The sequence below is a fragment of the Protopterus annectens genome, chromosome 5.part0 (assembly GCF_019279795.1).
Source record: "Protopterus annectens isolate FY-2018-M chromosome 5.part0, PAN1.0, whole genome shotgun sequence".
In the NCBI taxonomy this organism is placed as follows: Eukaryota; Metazoa; Chordata; order Ceratodontiformes; family Protopteridae; genus Protopterus; species Protopterus annectens.
This window is the reverse complement of record NC_056735.1, coordinates 736,601,659-736,625,966: the sequence shown is the minus strand read 5'-3', so window position 1 is coordinate 736,625,966 and position 24,308 is coordinate 736,601,659. Positions and strand designations below refer to the sequence as shown.

General features: G+C 37.3%; 1 protein-coding gene across 2 annotated transcripts in view; it reads right to left on the bottom strand.

Moving 5' to 3' along the window:
• The window catches only part of DYNC2H1 (dynein cytoplasmic 2 heavy chain 1), a 6,555,988-nt gene that overhangs the window by 1,467,008 nt on the left and 5,064,672 nt on the right, over window positions 1–24,308 (bottom strand). For both annotated transcript variants that reach the window (XM_044072582.1, XM_044072581.1), the window contains one exon: window positions 7,898–7,963. In XM_044072582.1, the coding sequence (XP_043928517.1) occupies window positions 7,898–7,963 (66 nt within the window). The remainder of the gene's footprint in view (window positions 1–7,897; window positions 7,964–24,308) is intronic.

Sequence of the window (24,308 nt, the reverse complement as noted above, 5' to 3'; positions counted from 1 at the left end):
TAATCTTCAGGGGGAGAAGCTGAGGGAATGGAGTCTTCAGCATCAGAATCTTCATAAGGTGGAAAGGAGTAATCCTGTTCCTCAGAGGAGCCTGAGGAAACAGACACTTGATCAGAGGAGGCATAATCCTCCTCTTGTCTAGGCCTTTTGTCGGGGGGGGGGTTGGGAACCCCTGATCAAAGAAATTAAATCTTCAGCCATTTTAAGCATCTGTTTCTTGGGCATAGGGCCTTGACCTGGAGACTGAAGAGTAGTCTTTTTTGGTTTTAGAGGAGTCTTAATCTTAGCATAAGATTTTATTTGAGTAGTCGGTCTGAAGACACCTTCAGAAACTGAAGGTGTTTCTACAGCACCGGCTTCTCCTACTGCAATGTCGTCGGTAGGGCCTAAAGAAAATGGCTGCGTCGGCCTAGAACTCTCTGTTGGAGAGGCCGAAGTGGTCTGGGGATCCAATTCAGCGGTAGCCAGGGGCTGCGTAGGCGCCTCACTGAAAACCGGAGAACCGTCGACCGGCCCAGCCAAGGCCTCAGAGTCTGGCTTGGATCTAGGCTGCCTTTCTTTATCTTTGCGTTTTTTATGCATGCCAGTAGTCCTTTGCTCCGACGGTGTAGTGTAATTAAATTTCCTACCGAAGTAGTGTCATGCGAAATCAAAGCGTCGCTTAATAGTTCGCTTATTGAACCTAGCACAAAACCAACAACCAGTGACATCGTGGTCTGGGCCTAGCAAGGTATACAAAAAGAATGAAAGTCCTTATGAGGTATTTGCTTCCCACAAGAAATGCAATTGTTAACTTTTTCTGACATCGGACTGAGGCAAGAAAAGGTTCCCCAATGGGGTACTTAGCTTTGAAGACTTCGGACTGAAACTCGATTCAAAAATCTCAGGTGTCGGCCGACCGGCACTTGCGAACTGCTTCTGCTTCAGGCACCGCGCGGCAAGAAAGACTGGGAAAATGGCGTCGGATGCCTCTGATATACCCCTGGCGCTCTGACATCAGGGAAGAAGCGACAGCAACCGACGCAGGACCAAGACTTTGGAATTCGGGCAGACTGCGGTACCGCCTGACGGCAGGATAACCCAAGTGTGATGACTGCAGCAGGGTAACACGATGAACATCTGTAAATAACTTAAGGTGGTTACATCTGTTACTACTGTAACTGAGTTTTTTGTCAAACAGCTCAATGAAAATTCACTAAAACAATATTCTTTCCATTTTTTTCAACTAGCCCATACTGTAGATGCAAAAGATGTTGTTATACTCTATGGGTTTGATATACATTTTATACAATAATGTTTGACATTTCTCATTTCTAGTGCAAAGATTTTTAACATGCATCCCATTTGTGTTATGCTCTGTTAATTATCAGTTGCGAATGTGCATCAAAGGAGAAGTTAGCAGTCACAGTTATTCCTAGGTCCTTGAAATGGGGTACCTTTGTACACAAACAAGTTTGTTGTTACTTTTCCAAAACACATTATATTACACTTATCAAAGCCAACATTTACACTAGTATTATATGCCCAGTCACCAGTCAATCTCATGTAAAAATTCAGAAATTCAATATTATTCATTTTATGCAGTATAAAACCAATCCAACAATCATCTGCATACTTATTTATCCAGCAATGCTTGGATCTAGGAATAATGGTAAATACAATGTTAAATAGTACGGGACAAAGAACAGTCTTGCTTGTACATCAAGACCTATTAGTTGGGTGGGCTGGCATAATGATTAAGGCCTTGAGCAGTCAGATACAAGGCGCAGGGTTTAATTCTGGCCTCTGGTTGTTGACTAGGCTTGTAATAGTCTGCAGACTGATAGCCTAGTATTTACCTATGACGCATGGCACAATCCAACTGATCAAGAGGCTATTAACTTCAATCTTACAAAGACAACTGTATATTACATGATGGGTAAGGGACTCAAGGGTCATGGCAAGATCTAAGAAAATCACCCCATGTGAGAGTCCTAAATCCAAAACCTTGGTTATCTGATCAGGATCGATCTCTCCCTTAACAAAGCCATTATGGTCAATGTCCAGTATGAAAATATCTGTGCAATTATTCTCTAATATTTCAATGATACTTCTTCTGTCAACGTTTTTGCCTAAGACAGAAGTAAGGCTAATTGGTCTATAACAGCTAACTTCACATTTGTTAGCCTTTTTATGCATGGGCATTATAGTTTATACTTTCCTAGAACTTGTAATAGCACCAATTTAAAGTAATTTATTAAATATTGAATGTAGTATTGGGTAACATTTGTTAATATCTGTACAGCAGGAATCATATCAGGTCTCACTGATGTTGAGTTCCTTATTTCAGTGATTTAAAGGAGTTAAAACAATGTAAGTACCCAATTAAAGAACAATGATATAAACATAAGTTACAGGGAAAAAAAGAAATAAGCCAATAAAGTATCTTAAAGTACTCAAGTTAAACTCAAGAAAAAAGAAGTTATGTACTCACCATAACATTCCATGGGTGTTGTCCATCTCGCCTTCATTCTTAACTGGTTCGTAACTGATCCTCAGTTCTGACTTGGCCTTATACAAAAGCTTGAGGTCTTCCACTAGCTTGTGGCTGAAACCCTATCCCTTCATGTCCTAGGAAAGCTCCTCAGATCTTGTTTGCTGATTTAACCATAGGTACCACCATGAGCTAACTAATACTTTACAGAGCCAAGAAGAAGATCAGAGAATAAGAAGTTATGTACCTACCATAACGTTCCATATTAGTTGTCTTCATCGACAAGATGCTCTTTCTGGTAGCTATTACTTCAGCCAGACACGTCTCCGAATTTCAGGCGCTATGTGTTCATCCTCCTTACTTGGTTTTTCATAAGGGCAGGGTTGCTCAGAGGGCTAATCCCTCCTTTCTCCCTAAAGTCTGCTCAGAAAGTAACTTAAACCAATCTATAGATCTTCCTGTGTTTTTCCCTAATCATACCAACAAGGCAGAATACAAATGACACCAATTTGATGTTCATAGGCAATTGCGCTTTTACCTGCACAGAACTAAAGTAGTAAGGAAATCGGACCAACTATTCCTCTCTTACGCCTTGGGCAAACAAGGTCTCCCAGTTTCCAAGGTAACCTTGTCCAGATGGTTGCCACACACTATTACTTTCATTTATCAGTTAAGGAACAAACAGTTACCTATTAAACTGAAAGGTCATTCTACTAGGGCCTTGGCCACCTCTGTAGCCTTCCAGCCTAGGTTGCCCATGGATTCTCATACCTTTATTTCTCATTACAAGTTGGATATGGTCTCCAGGAGCAGAGCTGACTTTGGTTCCACTGTTCTGAAGAGTCTGTTCCACTGAACCACCCAGGATATTAGGTGCTAGGGACGCTGTCCCAACCAGCAAGAACAAAGGCGAGATAGACAACTTAACATTAAGAAGTTATGTACCTACCATAACGTTCCATGTTAGCTGTCTTCATCTCGCCTTCCTTCTTGCGTCCCACCCTCCATTCCCCCTGTCCTAGTGGACCGAGAGGAGTTTTCTGTTCTATTTCACTGGCTGTGTGGTCACGTGTCCTTTTTTGACCTAAGAGAATATGGCAGGTATAGTCAACTGGTTCTTGACTGAATTATTATGTTGTTATGTCTGGTTTAGCTATTTCAAACGAGATCTGGGTAGCTATCGCTAGGCATTATGGGATAAGGGGTAGCCTCGAGCCAGTAAACAGCTCTCGAGCTATTGATGATGGCCGAGTCGGAGTCGAGGATTGGCTCCGATCCCAACCAGCAAGAACAAAGGTGAGATAGACAACTTAACATCATTAGTTACCAACTGTATCTGCTCGGTCCTTCAGGAGCCCAGGCTGGGGGAAGGAGGGTGGGATGTTAGAATGAAGGTGAAATGGACAACACACATGGAACATTATGGTGAGTACATAACATCTTTATGTGATGTTGTCCTATCTTCTCCTTCATTCTTAACTGGTTGAGACAGCATCCCTAGCACCATCTTTCCTGGGTGGCTCAAGGGAGAATATTCTTCAGAACAGTGGACCCAAAAGAGGCCTTGTTCCTGGAGGCCAAATTCACTTTGTAATGAGTGATAAAGGTATGAGGTCTTGCCCATGTTGCTGCAGCACAAATGTCAATTGGTAGTCTAGTCCAAAAGGCAGAAGAAGTTGCTATGGCTCTTGTAGAATGACCTTTTACTTTATATGACAGGTTGTGGTTCTGAAATTTTTAAGTATAGGTAATACAATCTGACAGCCATTTTGAAAGAGTGACTTTAGATACAGGAGCATCTTTTTTAGAGTCTGAAAATGATACAAATAATTGGTCAGAATTTCTGAAGTCCTTTGTCCTATATAAGTGGAAATGTAATTGTCTATGTACATCTAGTTGGTGTAACATGTATTCTGACTTGTTGCCATAGAAGGGGAAATGACTGGAAGTTCTATGGATTGGTTTAAATTAGATTCTGAGCATACTTTGAGTAGGAAGGATGGGTTTGTTCATAGGAATACTCTGTCTTTGTGGAAAAGCATGTAGGGGGGCTTTACACATAATGCTTGTAGCTCTGAAACTCTTCTAGCTGAAGTGATGGCTATCTAAAGGATTGTCTTCCAAGTTAAAAACTTCAGATCACAGGATTTTGCAGGTTCAAAAGGGGGAAGAATCAAGTGGGATAAAACAAAATTCATGTCCCATGCTGCTGGAGGGGCTTTAATGGGTGGTCTTAACAGAATACTATATTAAAGAAATGCCTTGCAAAGCCTGTGAGACATCACATTCAGCCCCGATTCACTTAAATGGAAATTAGATATCACTGTTAACTGAACTCGAATAGTAGTTGCAGCTGCTCTTTCATTAAATAGCTTTTCCAAAAATTCAAGAATGGAAGCTATGGGGCAGAGAAGGGGTCAATACAATTATCAAGGCCCAAGAAGAAAGTCTTTTCCATTTGCTCATATATAACTTTCTCATTGAAGCCTTAAGAGATGAGATCAAGATATGTTTCACAGATGGAAAGGTTAGGGAGCCTGGCTATGTTTGGAATCGGAGCAGCCAAGTTGTCAAATTGAGGGTTTGAAGGGAGGTGTGGAGCATCCCTGATTCATGAGTCAGAAGGTCCGGAACTGGGTCCAGAATCCATGGCTCCTCCTGGAGATGAGGCCAAAGGAAAGTGAACCAGATTTGATGAGGCCAGCATGGGGCGATGAGTATCAAATTCCTTCCCAAGGAACTGGCTTTCTGAAGAACTTTGGCTATTAATGGAAAGGGGGGAAAGGCATAGAGGAGACCTGAGGTCCAATCATGTACAAGCGCATCCCTTGGTGACTCCCCGGAGGGGGGATTAGGGCAAGATAGCTGCTGCATTTGGCATTCATGGATGTGCCAAAAAGGTTGCAACAAGGCTGGCCCCATTTGTGGAAAATCATCTCCGCTACTTCCTGTTTTAGGGACCACTAGTGAGGCATCAGAATCGCACTGCTGAGTTTGTCTGCTATCAGAATGGATTTCTCCAGGATGTGTGTTGCTATCAGAAAGCATTGGGAGGAGGTAGCCCACTGCCATACTCTCGGGGCCTCCTGACAAAGGGGGTATGACCTGGTTCTTCTTTGTTTATGTACCACACAACAGACATGTTGTCTGTCTGTATTGCAATAGTTCCTATCGGAAGAAAGTCTTGGAATGCTTGCAACACTAGAAGCACCACCCTCATCTCTAGGACATTGACGTGCAAATGGGCCTCGTTATCCTGGGTGGCCTTGGACGGTCTTTCCCAGATAATGTCACCCCCATCTAGGAAGCATCCGTGGTCGCTGTGGATGAACAAAAGGTCGACCTAATGTCACATGAGTGGAGTGAAGCCACCAACAAAGGTCTTTCTTGCAAGATTCTGTTATCATTATTTGGTGGGACATGGGTAGGTCCTGCATGGACCACTGCAGAATTCTCATATGGAGACGTGCTAAAGGGAGCAAGTTTATTGCTGCTGCCATAGTTCCCAAGGTTTTCAGGACTGTTCTTGCTTGTATTTTTTTCTTGGAAAGTAGGTACTGACTTAATGACTTAGAACTTGAAATCTTTCAGGGGGAAGTTTTCCCATCATTCCTGTTGTATCTAGATCTGCTCCTATAAAATCAATATGCTGAGATGGCAACAAGGCAGATTTTTTTTTGTAATTTATTGTGATTCCGAGGTGACATCAGAGCTTCAATGTGGTGTCTCTCGCTTTTATTAGTAGATGCTCCGTGGTGGCAGTTAGGAGCCAGTCGTCTAGGTATGGAAACACTAGGAATCCAAGGCGTCTCAAGTGAGCCGTGACTACTGCAATATACTTAGTGAACACTCTGAGGGCTGTAGTGAGACCAAAGGGCGGAGCACAAAATTGGTAGTGACTGACTCCTAGCCGAAAGCACAAATGACCCCTGGATCGCCTGTCCATTTTTATGTGGTAGTACACATCCTGGAGGTCTACAAAGCACATCCAATCATTTTGTCCCAGAAAATGGAGTATCGGACTGCAGTGCTACTATCTGGAACTTTGACTTTCTCACTGACTTGTTTAATTTGCTGAGCTGCAGAATGGGTCTCCAGTCCCCTGTTTTCTTTGGAACTAAGAAGAACCTTGAGTAAGTTCCAGATCCTATTTGGTCTGTAGGGATTGGCTGGATGATTCTTTTTTCCAGCATCTTTTATATTTCTTGAGTTGCCTGTTCCCTATGACTGGGTGGAATGTCTAGGATGATTTTTATGTTTGGGATGGGGAAAGAAAAAGGTATGGAGTAACCTCTGGATACGATGCTTTGTACCCCACTTGTCTTTTGTTATTTTTAGCCAGGCTTCTGAGTACCAAGATAAGCAACCCCCATCTTCCTCAAAAGACAGACAGGCAGCCCTGCTTTCAAGAGCACTGAAAGGGCTTACCATGGAAACATTCCCTGCTGCCCTGATTTTGCAGCCCCCCCTCTGCCATGAGGCCAGCTTCTTCCATTACAGCTTCCCCCTCTGCCCCTGGGTGAAGAATCACCATGTGTGTCCTGAAAAGCTCTCGGCTTTGAATACTGGTTGTCGACCAAATGAATGTCGATCTTATGAAGTAGACCCATATATATATATATATATATATATATATATATATATATATATATATAAAACTATATATATATAAAACACTAAAGCTTTTTTTTTTTTTTTTTAAGGAAAACACCAACTATGAAGGAAAAAAGGCCATCTTATTTAAATGGGCAAAAGCAGCCCTCTAATTTAAACAAGCTAGCCTTATTTCTTAAAAGGAAGAAAAAAAAACTAAACAAAAAATTTGACAGAGCTCTCTAATTTAAATGAATTTGTCTATAAATCCAAAGAAAGGAAGCCCTCTAACAAAAAATGGGCTTAAGAAAAATAAGTGTTAAGCCGGGGTAGGGTAAGGGAAAAAATGCCTTGAGAAGAAACAATGGCCAACAGCAAAAAACAGCAGCAGCAAGCACTCTAAAACTGCTTAACAATGTTAACTAGAGTATAACAATAATAAACTAACAGATTATCACAAACTATTCCAAACATGACAAAATGTAACAAAATAAGGAAATAAGAAAATTCCACTTAGCCAGAGCCAGTAGGAAGCACCCAATCCTGTTTCGCAGCAAACGAGATCTGGGGAGCTTTCCTAGGGCATGTTGGGATAGGATTTCAGCCATGAGCTAGTGGAAGACCTTGAGCTTTTGTAAAAGGCCAAGTTGGAACTGAAGATCCGTTCCAAACCAGTTAAGAATGAAGGCGAGATAGGACAACATCACATTTAATATTAAGAAGTTATAGTCAAATTAATGACAGGCTTGACCAAATCAAAGCTTTTAAAAGCAGAATGTAGAACCTTGCAGACTAAGAGGATAAATTAACAGGGTTTCCTGTGCCACTTACATTCTCTTTGAAGTATTCTGGATGCATGCCATGAACGAAATGTAATGCAAACATAAGCTGATCAGCCTAAGAAAGAAAACAGTAATAAAAGTAAATATCTACTGCAAGATATGAATCACTAATACTCTACTGCTTTGGTACTGAAGATAAAAGTATTGCTAGATATCAGACACAGTAAGCATGATAATGCCAAACAATCTACTTCTAGTCAATGTGGCTGGACATGGCAAGTAAAGAGCAAAGTTCTTCCTGGATGCCACCAGACACTATAAACTTGCTTCTTGCACAAATAATACCAGGTGCTGAAGACTGTAAAAACAATGAGTAATTCAAGCAATTGCACTCTTCTTAGAAAAAGAAGTTTGTATCATCCTAACGTAATGCTTTCACATACATGACTACATTCAAAAAATCTAGCAGAAATAGATATTTTGGGAAAATTTATTATTATAACAGAATGCACTGTGCAAGTGCTCATATACATATCATTTGACAGTGTATAGCCAAATACCACTTGTCTTTAAGTTCCCAGTGGATTCTGATCACAAGCCTGACACCTGAGAGAATGGTGAGCCTATACTAAAATACATGCCTTCAAATCTTGAAAATCAACGTTCTCCTGGACCATGAATATTCAACATCTAAATGCAGTGTCTACGTTAACAAGTACAATTAAAAGGTTGACCTCCATCACAAAACAAAGTCTTTTTTTTTTTTAAATTAAGCACCTTTATTAAATTATCGCTTGTAACACAGGCAAACTTGCATTTATATAAAAGTAATGAAACCATATTAACAAGTTCCCATTTAGAAGCATTGCACATCACATATATTGTTCAATACCATATAATCAAAGCACATTACACAAGATCAATTCCTGCCTTCTCTTAAACTGGATTCCTCCTCCAAAACATTTTTCTGCATGCATTGTTTGACAATTTAAATTTTTTTCTATGGAATCTTTTCCTCCCTTTTTCTAATGACCCCACTTCCTGTTCTTTTATCTTTATTGTAATATTTACCACTTCAAATATAGTGGGTTTAGACTTGATTTCCATTTTTATTAATTACTTTTTGGCAGCTTTCAGAATTAAGCTAAAGAAGGCCTTTCTGTTTCTAGGCAATTCACATCCTGTACCCCAGCTCAGAAAAAATATTTCCTTAGTTACACTCATTTGATCACCCTGTATTCCTAACAGCCAAAACAGTCAAAGATTGAGCAAGAAAGGAATATGCCTAATACTAAATAATACTTAAGCCTTTTTATAACATAGGCATATATTTCAAAACAAAATATGAGTACCCCTTAAACGTGTGGCATATTCATATGCATTCTATTCACTTCTGTGACAGCGCAGTTAGTATATATAACTAAGGGCTGCTCCCAACAAGTAAGAATGCTTTTAATGTTTTGTACACATTTAAAGACACCACTTTTAATAAAGCAACTTATAAAATATCCATATTTTTAGTGAAAATGCTGCAAGGTTGTGAAAAAAAAACTGAAAATATTTTTCACTTAAGCTGCAGCAAAGATGTGAAACGTGATATGTTGTACTGAACAACAAATTCTGTTTTTGTGAAAATGCAGCAAAACTTTTAAAATGAAATATATACAAAGACTATCAGACACAAACAAGCTGCTTCATATAGTCCAAGGTTTGATTCCCTCATATCCCGTAAGACACTCTTGAGCACGCCACTTGGCTACACAATATTTCACTGCAGAGGTCGAAAAGGGCAATACAGATCAGTGCTCTAGCCAGCAAACAAATATAAATAAAAATAAATATATAAATAAAGTAAAAATTAACATGTTACCTTTTTTAAACTGGAACTCTCCAGATTTGCATTGGAATTCTCTAGGGAATAAGGACTTCATGTAGGAACAGTGTGTGTGTGTTAGAGAAGGTACCAGCTAAGAATATGCAAACATCACATCACCTAATAATGTTTCACTTCCAAGACAAGCAACTTTGTTTTCAGAAAAATCATCTCAGCAACTCAGTCACTTAATTGTTGTGCTCTCCTCTGGGAATGTTCTGTGGACTTTATGATAATGTCTGCATGGACTTCAAAAGAGAATGCACCTTGTCTCCAGAATCAATTAACTCAAGCTTATGCTCTTTGCCTTTAAGTCATTTGCAAATGCTAAGTGGTCGGAAAATCAGAGACAGACTGCAGTCATCTTCAGTTAGTAATATTGTTAGACTCAAACAGCTGAAAGTGCTTTTCTAATGTATTGTGCATGTTCAACAGGTTTTATTTTCTAATTCCTTGTGGAATAATACCTCTGACAGTATATTTAATATGCAAATTATACTACCTAATTTTTAAGCAAAGTATCTTCCTATTCAATTTCAAAAAGTCTGTAGATGACTGTTTATCAAAGTATTTAACTACGTTGACAGCCAGAAGATGCTGCAGGCTGGGAGGTGGCAGAGGTCCAAAAGAGGACTTAGCTGAAAAGGGCATTTTAATTTTATTCTTCAGTATTAATTATGATTAAAAAACATACATGTGCTATGAGTTGTATGTCGTGTAAAGTAGAGTAGTACTGAAAATAATTACACACAGAAATTTCATAAAAATTACAGATTAAGCTAAAACACTTTTTAACAAACTATGGACAAATGGAAATGCGAAACAATTTTTCACTTCCATGGTCGATCTTAGAATACATCACTTACACTGATGGCCTGTGTGCCAGGAACTTGGATGACTGCAGGAAAAGGGAAGGATTAACAAGCAACATTAGTAAAATAAAATGGCTCCTTTGTGGTACTTGGGCACTGCAGTACTTATACTACATAGTAATGAACAATTTTAACTGCTAAATATCAGTGACATTATGGTTTATATATTTTTTTGGCCATAGTCCTGGGCAGCACCCTGTGCATTAAATGGGATGAAACCACAGAATCCATGCTTACTTTCCCCTGCATGCCCTAATATGCCAGAGACAAAGAACACTGGTGTCTGAGTTGGATAAAAAGAACACACACACACAGACACACACACACACACCATCCAAGATGACTGCACACTGATAAACAGCTTAATTTTAGCTCTCCCAATGCTAGCAAAGAAAAAATTTGAAAAACCTGAAAGAAAATCAACCAGAAAAGGTACAGAGAAAACATTGGCTGAGAAGAATACTGGACCATGTTCAACAAAAAGCAGTTCAATATTCGTCTTTGGTACAAAAGATGCCTTACAGTAATTTACAGGAAAAATAAATCAAATATACTTAGAAATGATTAAAATAAATGAAACATTGAAGGAATGTATCAACTCAAATAACAAAAGGCTGGAAAAAATAGAAGCAGTTTTGGCTATTCAGATGAAGAGGTAAAAGTGCAAAAATCAGAGCTAGAAATTAAGAAAAGCCTGGTTGAGTATAACACTTCTCAAAAAGAGCCGTTTCAAAAATAGAAGAGTTATAAGACACAGCATGCAGAGAAACCAGTGATTTTCTGCTGTACAAGAGAAAATGAAAGGAACATACTGCATTAATTTTATGAAAACACAAATAAGCAATTGGACAGGTGTTCCATAGCTGAATTTGTTAACTGAAAGGGCACATTGAGGGTATGCTCCAAACCTGGCCAAGAACAAGCAGAGAAAAACTATATTAGTAAAGATGCAATCATACCATTAGAAATAGTGGATTTTCACAAACGTGTTGCAGAAGACAAAAGTATTAAAATTGGAAACAGCAAAGTGTTTATGGAAAATGATTACTCACTGTACACTGGGCAAAAGAGAAGCAAATTTATTCCACCAATCAAGGAATATCGCAAGGCAGGTGTGAGATTCAAGTTACTGTATCCATATGTCTTCAGGGTATTTTTGTGGAGGGTTAAATACATATTTGATGCAGAACAGGCTAAGGAGGAAATAACGTTTATCCATCAAAAAGTGAGCCAGCAAAAAGAAGGGGACTCTATTTCTCACTATTCTGACAATAAAACTCACAGACAGACTTTGTCAATGGAATCTGTTCCAGTATTACAAACGAAAATGACTGAGAGAGAGAGAGAGAGAAAACACAGGATATGACTAGGAGAACCAGGAGTACTTTGGAATTAAACCAGAGTCTAGTGCTGGCAGATGGAGATTATCAGAAAGAAGACCAGAAATACTGAAATTAGTAAATACATGGGATACCACAAGGCATCAATCACAAGTATGAAATATGGCATGGTAAAGAAAAGTGGCTGAGAAAAGACTAGACTTTTGATGGCTTTATTAAACTTATGGGTGGACTGTAAAGCTTAAACCTCATATTATGTCATTAATGTTTAGAAGGACAGTAAAGGGAAAAAGAAGTAACTGCAAGTAAAACAATTCTCTTAGTATTTGTATAAAATATTTCATGACAAACTGCTTGTTATTTTGTATAGTAGTTTTATACAGTCAAGGGTACTTCAGTGTGGGGGAATTCTTTTCAGAAGACTGCTGTATGTGTTAAAGATATTAAAGTAAATAAGCACTTTTTACCTGTAACAAATATAAACTTTACATTATAACAAGAGAAAAAAGGCTGAACAGGAGACAGTTTAAGTTCAAATAATGCTATGATATTAGGCCACTGGGGTGAGAGGTGTAAAAGTGTACTGTTTATATTTTATGTAGAAAAACACTAATTTCCCATGTTTTCACAACAGTGGATGTTTTGATTAAATTAATGTCCTTAGCTTAAGCTATAAACAAGTTCTTTGCAAATAAACAGGTTTTAAAAAATAAGGCAAAATGATGAATGCCATGAAAAATGTAAACTTTCTCACATCTGCAAGATATTTGCTTATTTTTTACCCTTAACGAATGCCATCAGTGAGAAACAAGACATCTGCAGCTGAAGGCAGTTGGGCAGGAGAATTCTGTACATTCTGTTCTGAGCAAAAATTACAAGGATTCCTTCATGCATTTACAAAGTAGTTCGTTTTTTTCCTCACTGCTGACTACTTTTACATGGAGACAAGCTATCTTCATATGCATGCAATTAATCTTTTTTTTTAAAACATCCTTATTAAATTATCTTAAGACATAGGCAAACATAAATTAACAGACCATACCAAGGGATAGGTAAGGTCAATCTATATCCAATGGGTTAGGTTATTAAGGGCACAAAAAGGGATACTGGACAAAGCATAAAATGGCCCACAAGGTCAGCTACCCTAGTATTTACATATGGACATATAAAACAAACCATATTAACATTTTTCCCTTTACATGCATTATATATCACATATATTTTCTTTCTTAGTCATTATCATCAATCCACCATTGCAAAAATTGCTGAATTCCTGCCTTTTCCTTAACCTTCACTCCTCTTCCTCCTGAACATTATTCCCCATATACTGCTCCCACAATTTCCATTTATTTCAATGTAATTTGCTCATTATCTTTTCTGAACATCCGTCTTCCAATTGTTTTATCTCTTTTATAATATTTAATCTTTCAATGAACTGGGCTAGACTTTAATTTCCATTTTCTAGTGAATGTTTTTTTTGACAGCCAAAAGAATTAAACTTAATAACGCCTTACTATGTCTAGACAATTCAGATCATGTGTCCCAGTTCAAATAAATCATATCCTTAGTTATACCCAATGGCTTACACAATTTCTCACACAGTACTCTGTAAGGAAGTTTTAAAATCTTCCAACTCAATACACTCCCAAAACATGTTTCCAGTTACCTCTTTCTTCACCATCACACCTAAAACATTTATAGGTTCATAGGTGCATAGGTAGGTACTAGGCTATAGGCCCAAGGACCTACGTAAGACTAGCCAGCAAGGTTCCATGGCTTATGCCACCCACTCATCTACCTATAGAAAAATTAATTGAAGTCTCCTTGGAGTATAAAAATTCCTATGAAAACACTTCCCAAACAAAGATCCTAAAACATTTGGACTTTATTCCATACTCGGGAATCATAAATAGATCTTCCTAATGCTCTCTTGTAAAATGCTTCTCCAGTCTCTCTTCCCAATCTTTTCTAACCGCTTCTGATTAATTTGTGCAGTTATCATGCACTATTTTGTATGCCTTACTAATTATCCCTTGTTTAACAGCAGCTTCAGTTCTAGATTAAACTTAAAACCTAACAGAGCATGTCTCTCAATTAAGATTCCCTGACCCTTTCTCTTTGGCTATACTCTGATATCAATCCCAGGTAGAGAAGACAGTCTCTAGCCTGCAGTCCAAAGGCCTTCTTGGGCTTTTCCGACTCTATTACCTTTCCCCTCCCTAGTTATTTGCTCCCACTAACATGGTTCCTTTAACACTTTTGTTCAGGTAAATTCCAATCCCTTCTTCCTGTTTTTTTATACATCTACATGCAGTTATCCTTACTGACAAAAATCTCCTTCCTCCATTCTTGTGTTGGCTTAGTTCTTGGAATGTTTTTTGCTACTTTATGAATATAATATTATGTATAGCTGTTGTTATTCTGCTTAAGGATCTACATCCAAAATCCTGCTCACTCTATTTCCTGAATGTCCCCTTTGCTTCAACATCATCCTTTTCCATTTTGAATTATAATTTTCTGCTTTCACATACATGAGGCTTAACTGTGTAGCTCTAAAAATATCCCTTCAAATCAGGTAATCCTGAATCTGTTTGCTCTACTGGGAGAATCCACTTATCCCACTTTACTCCTGACCTCTTATCCTCCCAAACAAAATTTGTCCACTCAAGTAATTATTGTACACAACTTCTCCTCTGATTGCTAAAAATATGCCTGACCTGTGTATAAAACTAAAGGGACTAAACATTTTTACAGATTGCACCTTGCTATGCATAGGCAAGAAATTCCTGTTTCTTAGTTTTCGATGTATCTTTTACATAATCTCTTCCCAAAGATCCTTAAGCTGCCATGACAGAAGTCTTTTTAACCCATACTCCTAAATATTTAAATTTTTCATGTCCCCATAAATATGGGTATTGCTTGACCAATGCATGTGTAGATACACAGTTGACAGTTATAGCCTTTGTTTTATCTTCATTGATTTTACATCTTGAAAAAAACCTGGAACTATTTCAAAATGTTCCACAACACCAATATGTCCTTTTCTGGTTTTATCAGATAAAAAACAATGTCATCTGCAAATAAGGCCACCTTTTCTTGATTACCATACCAAGTAACATCCTTGAAATTCTGAGTCCCTTATTTTCTTTGCTAATGGTTCTACATATAAGACAAATAAAGGAGAAAGAGTATACCCTTGCCTTATTCCTCTGCTCAAATACAGCTTATCAGAGAAGAACCCTCCTACCATGACTTTTCCTTCCGATCCCTCATATATCCTCCTAATTAACCTTATTATTGTACCTCCCAGTTTCCTGGTTTTATATAAATTTTAATAAAATTTCTGAAATATCTCTAATACCTCAGAAGGATCTCTAGTTATATTTCTTGTTATACACTCTCTAGGTTTGGCAATAATCCTTTCTACTTTCTGCTGCCCAAGTTGTGCAAAAAGTTTTTATGCTCTGGAGTTATTACTGAAAACAGTTGCTTAACAGCAATCTTTCTAAACTCATGCATATTATCCAGGTACTCTCTTATTTTCTCTTTAGCACTATGCAGTTGCAACTCTTCTTGTTATGTAAGGTTCCACTTATTCTGCAATACTTTAAACTCTATTAGCCTCTCTAAATAATTTTTGTTACTTTTTAATGATATCTCTTTTTCCTTTAATTCTACCCTATTTTTAAACTACACTATCATTTTACCCCACTCACTGGCTATAAGTTCTGCAGTGATTTCTTTCTTGTATAACATCGCCTGGAAATTTTCCTCTACTTTTAACAGGTAAGTGGGGAAGCTCCAATATCTAATTTTTACTTCACCCTGCATTTTTATTTTAGCTATTATTGGTGCATGATCTGAACTAGTTATTGGGCATGTGTCAAAGTTGTCAATTAAATAGACACATTCTTGTGAAATATAATTTCTATATAGTCTACCCCATCTAATGTACATTAGGGAATAATATGTAAATTCTCTCAAGAGTTCCTTCTACTGAATTCACATCTTCTATACCAAATATTTTCATACATTTGTTCAGAAATCTACCCTCCTCTGTTATCTTTTCCCTTCTTGGTCTTCCCAGATATATCCTCACTGTTGCAAATCAAATTCCAGTCCCCACCTATAAGGAATATTCCCTGCTGAAAGCTGATTATTTCTCCCAAAAATTTCTTAAGTTCCATAATAGGATGTTTTAGGATGAATATAAATACATTCCAGCATAATCCTCATCCCTTACCAGTACCCTTCCTTCACTACCATAAATCTACCATTATTATCTTGTTTTTCTCTTCCAACAGTAATGGAGTTCCCCTAGCAATTAATATAAATATGTCTTGTTCTTTGTCCCTGATATTCTGCTAAATATCCAGCCTACAATCCTTTCTGTATCCAATTCACATACTCGGTTCTTTCCAAATGTGTCTCCTGTAACAATGCTATTTGCACTATATATTAATTAATATAAATATTCTTTCTTTTTTATCTATACCTGTGGGACCATTCACATTCCAAGATAATATGGAAAGTGTTGCCATTATGATAAGAAGTTATTACTCCCACCTATTATATATGTCAGCTTGTTTAAATGTTTATTTCTAGCTTTTGTGATACACGCACACACTAAAGTTTGGTATGCTGATCCCTTATACAGTTTTTTCTTATCTTTACTTAAACCTATGTCACATTTAACCAGACTTTTTGTTTTAATGAAAACTCTCAGAGAAAAAACACACACACCAGAACACATCACCTGTTAACTTAATACAAACACATAAAACTATGTACATATTCAATTAATGAAGTTTAACCAAGTTAACAGGAAAAATTGTTCCAAACAAACAGCTACAAGCACAGGCCTCATCTAACTTAAAGTTGATGTTGCCCATTCTAAAACTCATGTTACTGCCTTTGTTCCTACTTAAACTAATTAGTGTTTTTATATTTATTCCCCTCCCAGATACAAAAAGCAACTTGCATGCTTTCATAAAATACTAACTTTTAGCCCTAAAGAATCTAGTGCTTTGGCTCTTTCTAGTGCCTGATAATCTGCTTGTTTCCATGGAAATGTAAGAAAAAATGCTGCCCTCAGCTGCAGATTTCTAATGACAAAAATTCATTGTTAAAGGAAAACTTTTCATTGCAGTCGGTGTTTTCTTTTTTGTTTCCACTTAAAACTTATTAGATTAAGCCAATGGTCTTACTTGAAGCATTCACCTATGCAAAAGCATATTAACTCTACATATATTATAATATGTGCACTTCTGCAACCCATCCCCCACTTCAACAACTCAAGATTACTGCCTATTAACTTAAACATGCCTTTGCATGGCATTTTTTTCTCTTTTCGCATTGTAATGTCCACATTTTGTAATACTTAAAGAAAAGGAAAAAAATCTGTTAATTTTACTACCTTTATCACATACAGCAATAACTTAAATGCTTTATTATAAAGCATGCAATTTTTAATATGATTTTTTAAGAAAAACTGTTAAAAGTATAAACTTTACTTAGTTATTACCCTTTTCCTCCTTCCTCTTAGTGTCCTTTCAGACATTATTGGCATGAAGTGAGGCAAATACCATTCAGTACCCAAGTTTAACTAAGTCAACAAAAGTCTATTCTTTCTACATTTTCCTGTGTAGCCATAATTCACAAATGCAATTGATGTTCTGCAATCCACACTGCTGGTCTTTTATTCCTGTTCATCTCCATCTCCCAACTCCAAACTTTGGTTCAATTCCAAGGTATTCCTAGTTCTTCTAATCAACTCCTTTGCTTTTCTCTGTCTCTCAAACATTTACCTTTGGAACAGTGGAAAAAAATTCACTGCAAAAGTCTTTTCATTTGCTTTATTATCAGTAGAATGAGACGCAGAGTCTCTTTCAGCTTGATGGCTCACTTTTTGTTGGACAAACATTTGTATTTTCTCCTCAGACTGTTATGCATCAAAAAATAACTGATCAGTCAAGAAAAAATATGATGAAGACAGCTGGATTCTGCAGCTTGAATCTTAAACCTGCCTATCAATGTTCCCTGATCTTTGGGATAAATTTGCTCTTCTTTTGCCTGGTGTACAGTGAAAAATCATTTTCTACTGCCTCCAAATTTTAATACTTTGTCCTTTTGCCTCAGTTTTGTCAGGATCACCTCTTTCTGCTGGTAGTATTGCAGCTTTACAAATACAATTCTTACCTGCCTTCTCATGGACAGGTTTGGAGCATACAGACAACGTCTCCCTTCAATTAATAAATCTTACCAGTCCAGTTGCATATTCATGCCTACCTAAAATGAATACATTCTGTTCCTTCTAGTTTCTCTGGTACAGCAGAAAATCTCATGTTGTCCCTACATGCCCTGTCCTTTAATTCTACCATTTTTTTTTAAAAAATCTCTTCTTCTGCAGTCTCGTACTCTGCCAGCCTTCTCTTCATTTCGACCTCTGAGTTTTTGCAATTCTATTAGCTTGTCTGAATATCTGTTTAAAGCTTTTTCCATTTCTTTCCAGTGTTTTGTTATTTGAGTTGATATACTCATTTAGTGTTTCATTTATTTTAATCAGTTCTGAGCACATTTGACTTATTTTTTCCTCTACATTACTGGAAGCCATGTCTTGCACCAGACTTTGACAGTGAGCTGCTTTGTACTGAACAACTACAGGATTTTTCCTTGTCAATGTTTTGCCTTCATCCTTTCTTGTTGATTTTCTTTCAGATTCTCTTAGTTTCTTCTTTGCTTGCATCCAGGCAGTATACTTACTAAACAATAACTGAATTTACTAAAAGTGACAGAGTTCCCTGCCCTTGTCTTTCAGTTTCTTTTTTCATATGGGAGAGCTGGCATTAAGCTGCTCATCATGTGCAGCCATCTTGGAAAGCCATATTTTTGCACAAAACAGACAATTTCTTTTCACTATACATAATTACTTTTATACATGAAAAATGTACTTTTCTAGCACTAACACAAGTTCAGCATGACTGATTAGTGACCAGAGCATCTTCTGGTCATACTTATAGTCAGAATTACTGTAAGCCTTAATCAGAATGACACAGACACAAACACATCCATCCATTTTGGATCTCTTTATTTGTTGAAGTATAATGCCTTATGCATCACTCTTCCACATCAATTACTTTTACAAAAAATCCATGCATTTCTCATTTTACCTTACTACATGACTCATGTTTTATCTTGCACACATTCTTTTACTCAGTTAATTATTTTAATACTACATTAGTAAATTAATTTGCTCTGTATACACCCACAGCCTTTTATAAGGTCAGGTTTGTTTTTCTTAGGCTCCTTGTTTCATTTTTATGCCATACATTATTATATCTCTTAATGGAAAACCATACTTGATCACCACATTTACACTATTTTGCTTTATTCTTCAACTGGGTAAACTGTACACTCATATTTGCTGTAATACCTTCTGTTTTGCAAAGAAATGATGTCTAATAAATTTCATACTTATTCTGGACATACATTAATCACTGATTTTTTCCTCTATGTGCTATAGTTAAGTTTTTTTATTTTTTCAAGAAACATAATAGAGTGTTAACGACTTTTAAGGCTTCTTCCCCAGAATGAAAGACACAGAACACCTTCAGTCTTTTCAGCCAATCAATATCTAGTGAGAAATAATTGAAATCTCTGGACTAAAAGCTTCCATTTCTTTACAAAATGACCCTTCTGCTATACAAATGCTCTAAAAGGGGGCAGCCAAGCCATACTTCCACTGTGAACTATATTTTTTTATTAACAGAAAGTCTTAACAGCAGATATATTTTTGACCTCTGCACATGTATTTGTTCATTTCTTGCTGATATTTTCTCCCTTGACACCATGTCATAGCAATAGGCTTAAAAAACACACATGGGCACTAGCTGTGGTCTAAATTCTTTGAGATCTGCACTGTAGTTGAATTCACTGGAACGTCAGTATAGCACATAACATGCTAATTGATAAAGTAAGAATGAGAGAAGCTTTTCAAGATATCGTAACATAATGTTCTTTGACAATAGATATTAAAAATGAAATTCCCTCTACAGTGAAAACCTAAAATATCAGATGAGAAGGGGGACACTGATTGATGAGGATTTTTTCAGCTTAGTGAGAAGCTTATGAATCAAGGCACCTACCACAGAAATTAACTGAAAAGGGAATAAGCCTCATCTGCAGTCATCAATGGATATGATGGTAGGCAAAGGCAGACAAGAACAGCTTTTTTTTTTCAAACAAGAAACATCTTTATTAAATTATCATGTATGACACAGTCAATCTTACAATTATATAAATGAAAATAAACCATACAGCACAATTTCAGTTGCAAACATTATACATTACAAACCATGCTGACACAACTGTCATTGTTAATCAAACATTACATCAAATCCTGCCTACTTTTAAACCTTGTTCCTTCTCTGCATGTATTGATCCCACACTTCCCATTTTTTCCTATGTACTTTGCTCCTACCCTTTTCTAAATATCCCACTTCAAGCTGTTTTATCTCAGTTACTATCTTCGCTTCTTCTAGTAAAATTGGTTAAGACTTAGATTTCCATTTTTAAGTATATGTTTTTTTTGGCAGCCATCATAATTAGAATCAGCAAGGCCTTACTATGACTAGAAAATTCCAATTCTGTATCACAGCTTAAAAAAATCATACCCCCAGCCACACAAATTTGCTCACCCAGTATCTCTGACAAAGAAGTCTGCAGGGAATCTTTAAAGTTTGCCAACTCATTACACTCCAAAAAAATATGTTCTCAATTACGACTGTCCTCTCCTTCACACCTCGAACATTTGCTGCCTGCCTGAGGAAAAATTCTTTGGAGTCTACTTGAAGTAGAAAAATACCTATGTAAACACTTCCAAGCAAAGATCCTAAATCTTTTAGACTGTGTTGCATGTTTGGGAGACATACATATATCCCCCACTGTTTCTTTGTGAATTGCTTATCCAGTCTCTCTTCCCAAGCCTTTCTAACCTCCTCTTACTGATTCTTACAGTTATGCACTATTTTATATGCTCTACTAATTCTTCCTTTCTTAATGGCAACTTCTGTTCTAGAGTCTACTAAAAACTCTACCAGTGCTGGTCTTTCGTTTAGGACCCCCTATTTCCTTCTCTTTGCCTATACCCTGATATCAGTCCTTAATATGGCAGGCAATCTCTAACCTGCAGTCCAAATAAGTTCTTGGTGTATTCCCATTCTATTACCTTTCCCTCTCTAGTTACTTCTTAGAAAACCTTCTGATACTTTATGAATATAATATTCTGTATGACTTCTGTTATTCTCCTTAAAGGTCTGCATCCAAGTTCCCAGTCTCTTCTTGTTTCTTGAGTTTCCCCCCTGTTTCATCATCATCTCTTTCCACTTTGAATTATAGTTTTCTGCTTGTGCTACGTATAGGAGCCTTAACTGTGTTTCTCTGAAATACCTCTTCAAATCAGGTAATCCCAATCCGTCTTGTTCTACTGGAATAATAAATTTATACTTGATTCCTGCCATCTTCAGATAAAATCCTTCAGCTCTTTATTAATTGCTTAGCCACAAGTTAGTCTCTGGTTGATAAAAATATGCCTGACCTGTGTATAAGAATAATGGGACTAAAAGCATTTTAGCTACTTGTATATTACTATCGATATCCATATAACTGAACTTCCATTTTCTCAATTTCTGCATTATCTTTTGTTTAGTCTCTTCCCATATATCCTTAGCTGCCACAAAGGAATAATTTTTAATCCATACTCCAAAATACTTCATTTTATTATGCTGCCATAAATATGGCCATTGCTGAACCAATTTGTATATGGGTACATAATTTACTGCAATCACCCTTGTTTTAGCTTCATTAATTTTGTATCCCAAAAAGATTTAAAACTATCTTAATATGTTCCACAATACTGTAATATACCTTTCTGGTTTTGTCAGATACAAAATAATATCATCTACAAATACAGCCAACTTCTCCTGACTACCATATCAATTATATTCTTGAATTTCTGAGACCCTTTTTTCTTCACCATTGGTTCTAAATATAGTTCAAATAACAAAGGGGAGAGAGGACACCCCTGTCTTCTTCCTCTGCTCAGAGAGGACACCACCCACTTTAATTTTCACCTCTGATCCCTCATATATCATCCTAATCAACTTTATAATTTTATCAGGGAATGCAGAGGCTTTCATGGCTCTGCTCGTAAACTCCCAGCTTACTCTGTCAAATGCATTCTCTGCATCAAAATCCGCCAACAGTGATATTTTCTTACATTCTGCTTCCCTTTGGATCATCAATGTTCTGTTAATGTTGACAAATGTTAACCTCTCCTCCACAAAACCACACAGATACAGATCTATAAGTTTTGATATCCCTTTTGCCATTCTTTCAGCTATTATTAACAAACACTTTATAATCATGGTTTAGTATTGAAACGGGCCTGTATGAAGCTGTATCTGATGGATTTTTACCCACTTCAGGTATTACAGCTACCACCACTTTCTTCCAGGATGTTGGTACTTCTCCTCCTCTTAAAATACTGTTAAGCAAGACCTTCCAGATCTTTATCAGTTTTTCCCTCCTAGCTTCCAAACTTCCACAGAAATACCATCTATTCCTGGGGACTTAATTGTAGATTGGTTATATATCACCATTTTTATCTCATCTCCTCCTATCCTGTTAGTAATTGAGTCTCAGCTATCTATAACTATGTCATATTTAATTCTTCAACATAACAAAAAAGAAGTTATGTACTTACCATAACATTCCATGTGAGTTGTTTATCTCGCCTTTATTCTCACTGATAGGTTCGGAGCCGATCCTCGGCTCCAACACGGCCGATAGCAAAGCTCAAGGTTTGCCAAGCCCCTTATCCCACAATGCACTGCTGGAATTACCTCAGATCTTGTTTGCTGCGAGTAACAGTATACATATTATATATATATATATATATATATATATATATATACACACATACACACACACACACACACACACACACACACACACACACACACACACGCACACACTTTTATTTATTTCTACCAAGAACACTTCCCGAAGGGGAAGAAGAAATATTGAATAACCAGGATGGTACTAGCCTCTAAGTCAACAGTCAGCCAGGAGGGAGGTACATGAGAATAAAGGTGAGATAAACAACTCACATGGAACGTTATGGTAAGTACATAACATCTTTATGTGAAGTTGTTAAATCTCGCCGTATATTCTCACTGATGGATAGCGTCCCTAGTACACTCAATCCTGGGTGGCTCATGGGAGTATGTTCTTCAGTACTGTGGAAGCAAAGGAAGACCTGTCTCTTGAAGCCATATCTACTTTGTAATGTGTGATAAAGGTATGAGGCTTAGACCAAGTGGCTGCAGTGCAAATATTGTCAAGGGGCAATTTAGCTTGAAAAGCAGAAGACGTAGAGACGGCTTTGGTAGAATGAGCCTTAGGTTTGTGTGTTAATGGCATGCTCGCATTTTCATAAACAAAGGATATACAATCGGATAACCATTTAGATAAGGTTGTTTTAGCCACTGGATTGCCTTTTCTGGCTTCTGAGAAGGATACAAAAAGTTGGTCTGATTTTCTAATATTCTTAGTTTTGTCAAGATAAAATCTGAGCTGTCTGTGTACATCAAATTTGTGGAGCATGTATTCCAATTTGCTAGAATGGTTGGGAAAAAAGATTGGCAACTCAATGACCCGATTGATATTTGACTCAGAACAGACTTTAGGTAAAAATGAGGGGTTTGTTCTGAGAGATACTCTATCAGCATGGAAAATCATGTAGGGTGGTCTGTTAATGCTTGAAGTTCTGACACTCTGCGGGCAGAAGTAATGGCCACAAGAAATATAGTTTTCCAGGATAAATATTTGAGATCACAAGATGCTGGTTCAAAAGGGGGAAGAATAATTTGAGACAGCACAAAGTTTAAATTCCAGGGAGAATAGGGAATTTTGATAGCAGGTCTCATATGAAGAACGCCTTTAAGAAAAGTCTTAGATAATTTATGGCCCATAACATTTGAGCCACCAAACCCAAGGTGAAAATTTGAGATGGCAGCTAACTGGACTTGAACTGTAGCAGCTGCTGCCCCTTCCTTAAAAGTTTTTTGTCAAGAATTCTAAAACAGATGATAGCGGAGCTCAGAAAGGGTCAATGTTCTGCGTGTTGGCCCAAACTGAGCAACTTTTCCATTTACTGCCATATAATTTCTTGGTAGATGGCTTGTGAGAAGACAAGAGAATTTCTCCTGTATCTTCTGAAATTGAATGAAGCCTGGCAATTAGGGGAGGTGGATTAGCCAAGCAGTCAGTTTCAGGGACTGCAGTGAAGAATGAAGGTCCCCTGACGGGTGCATC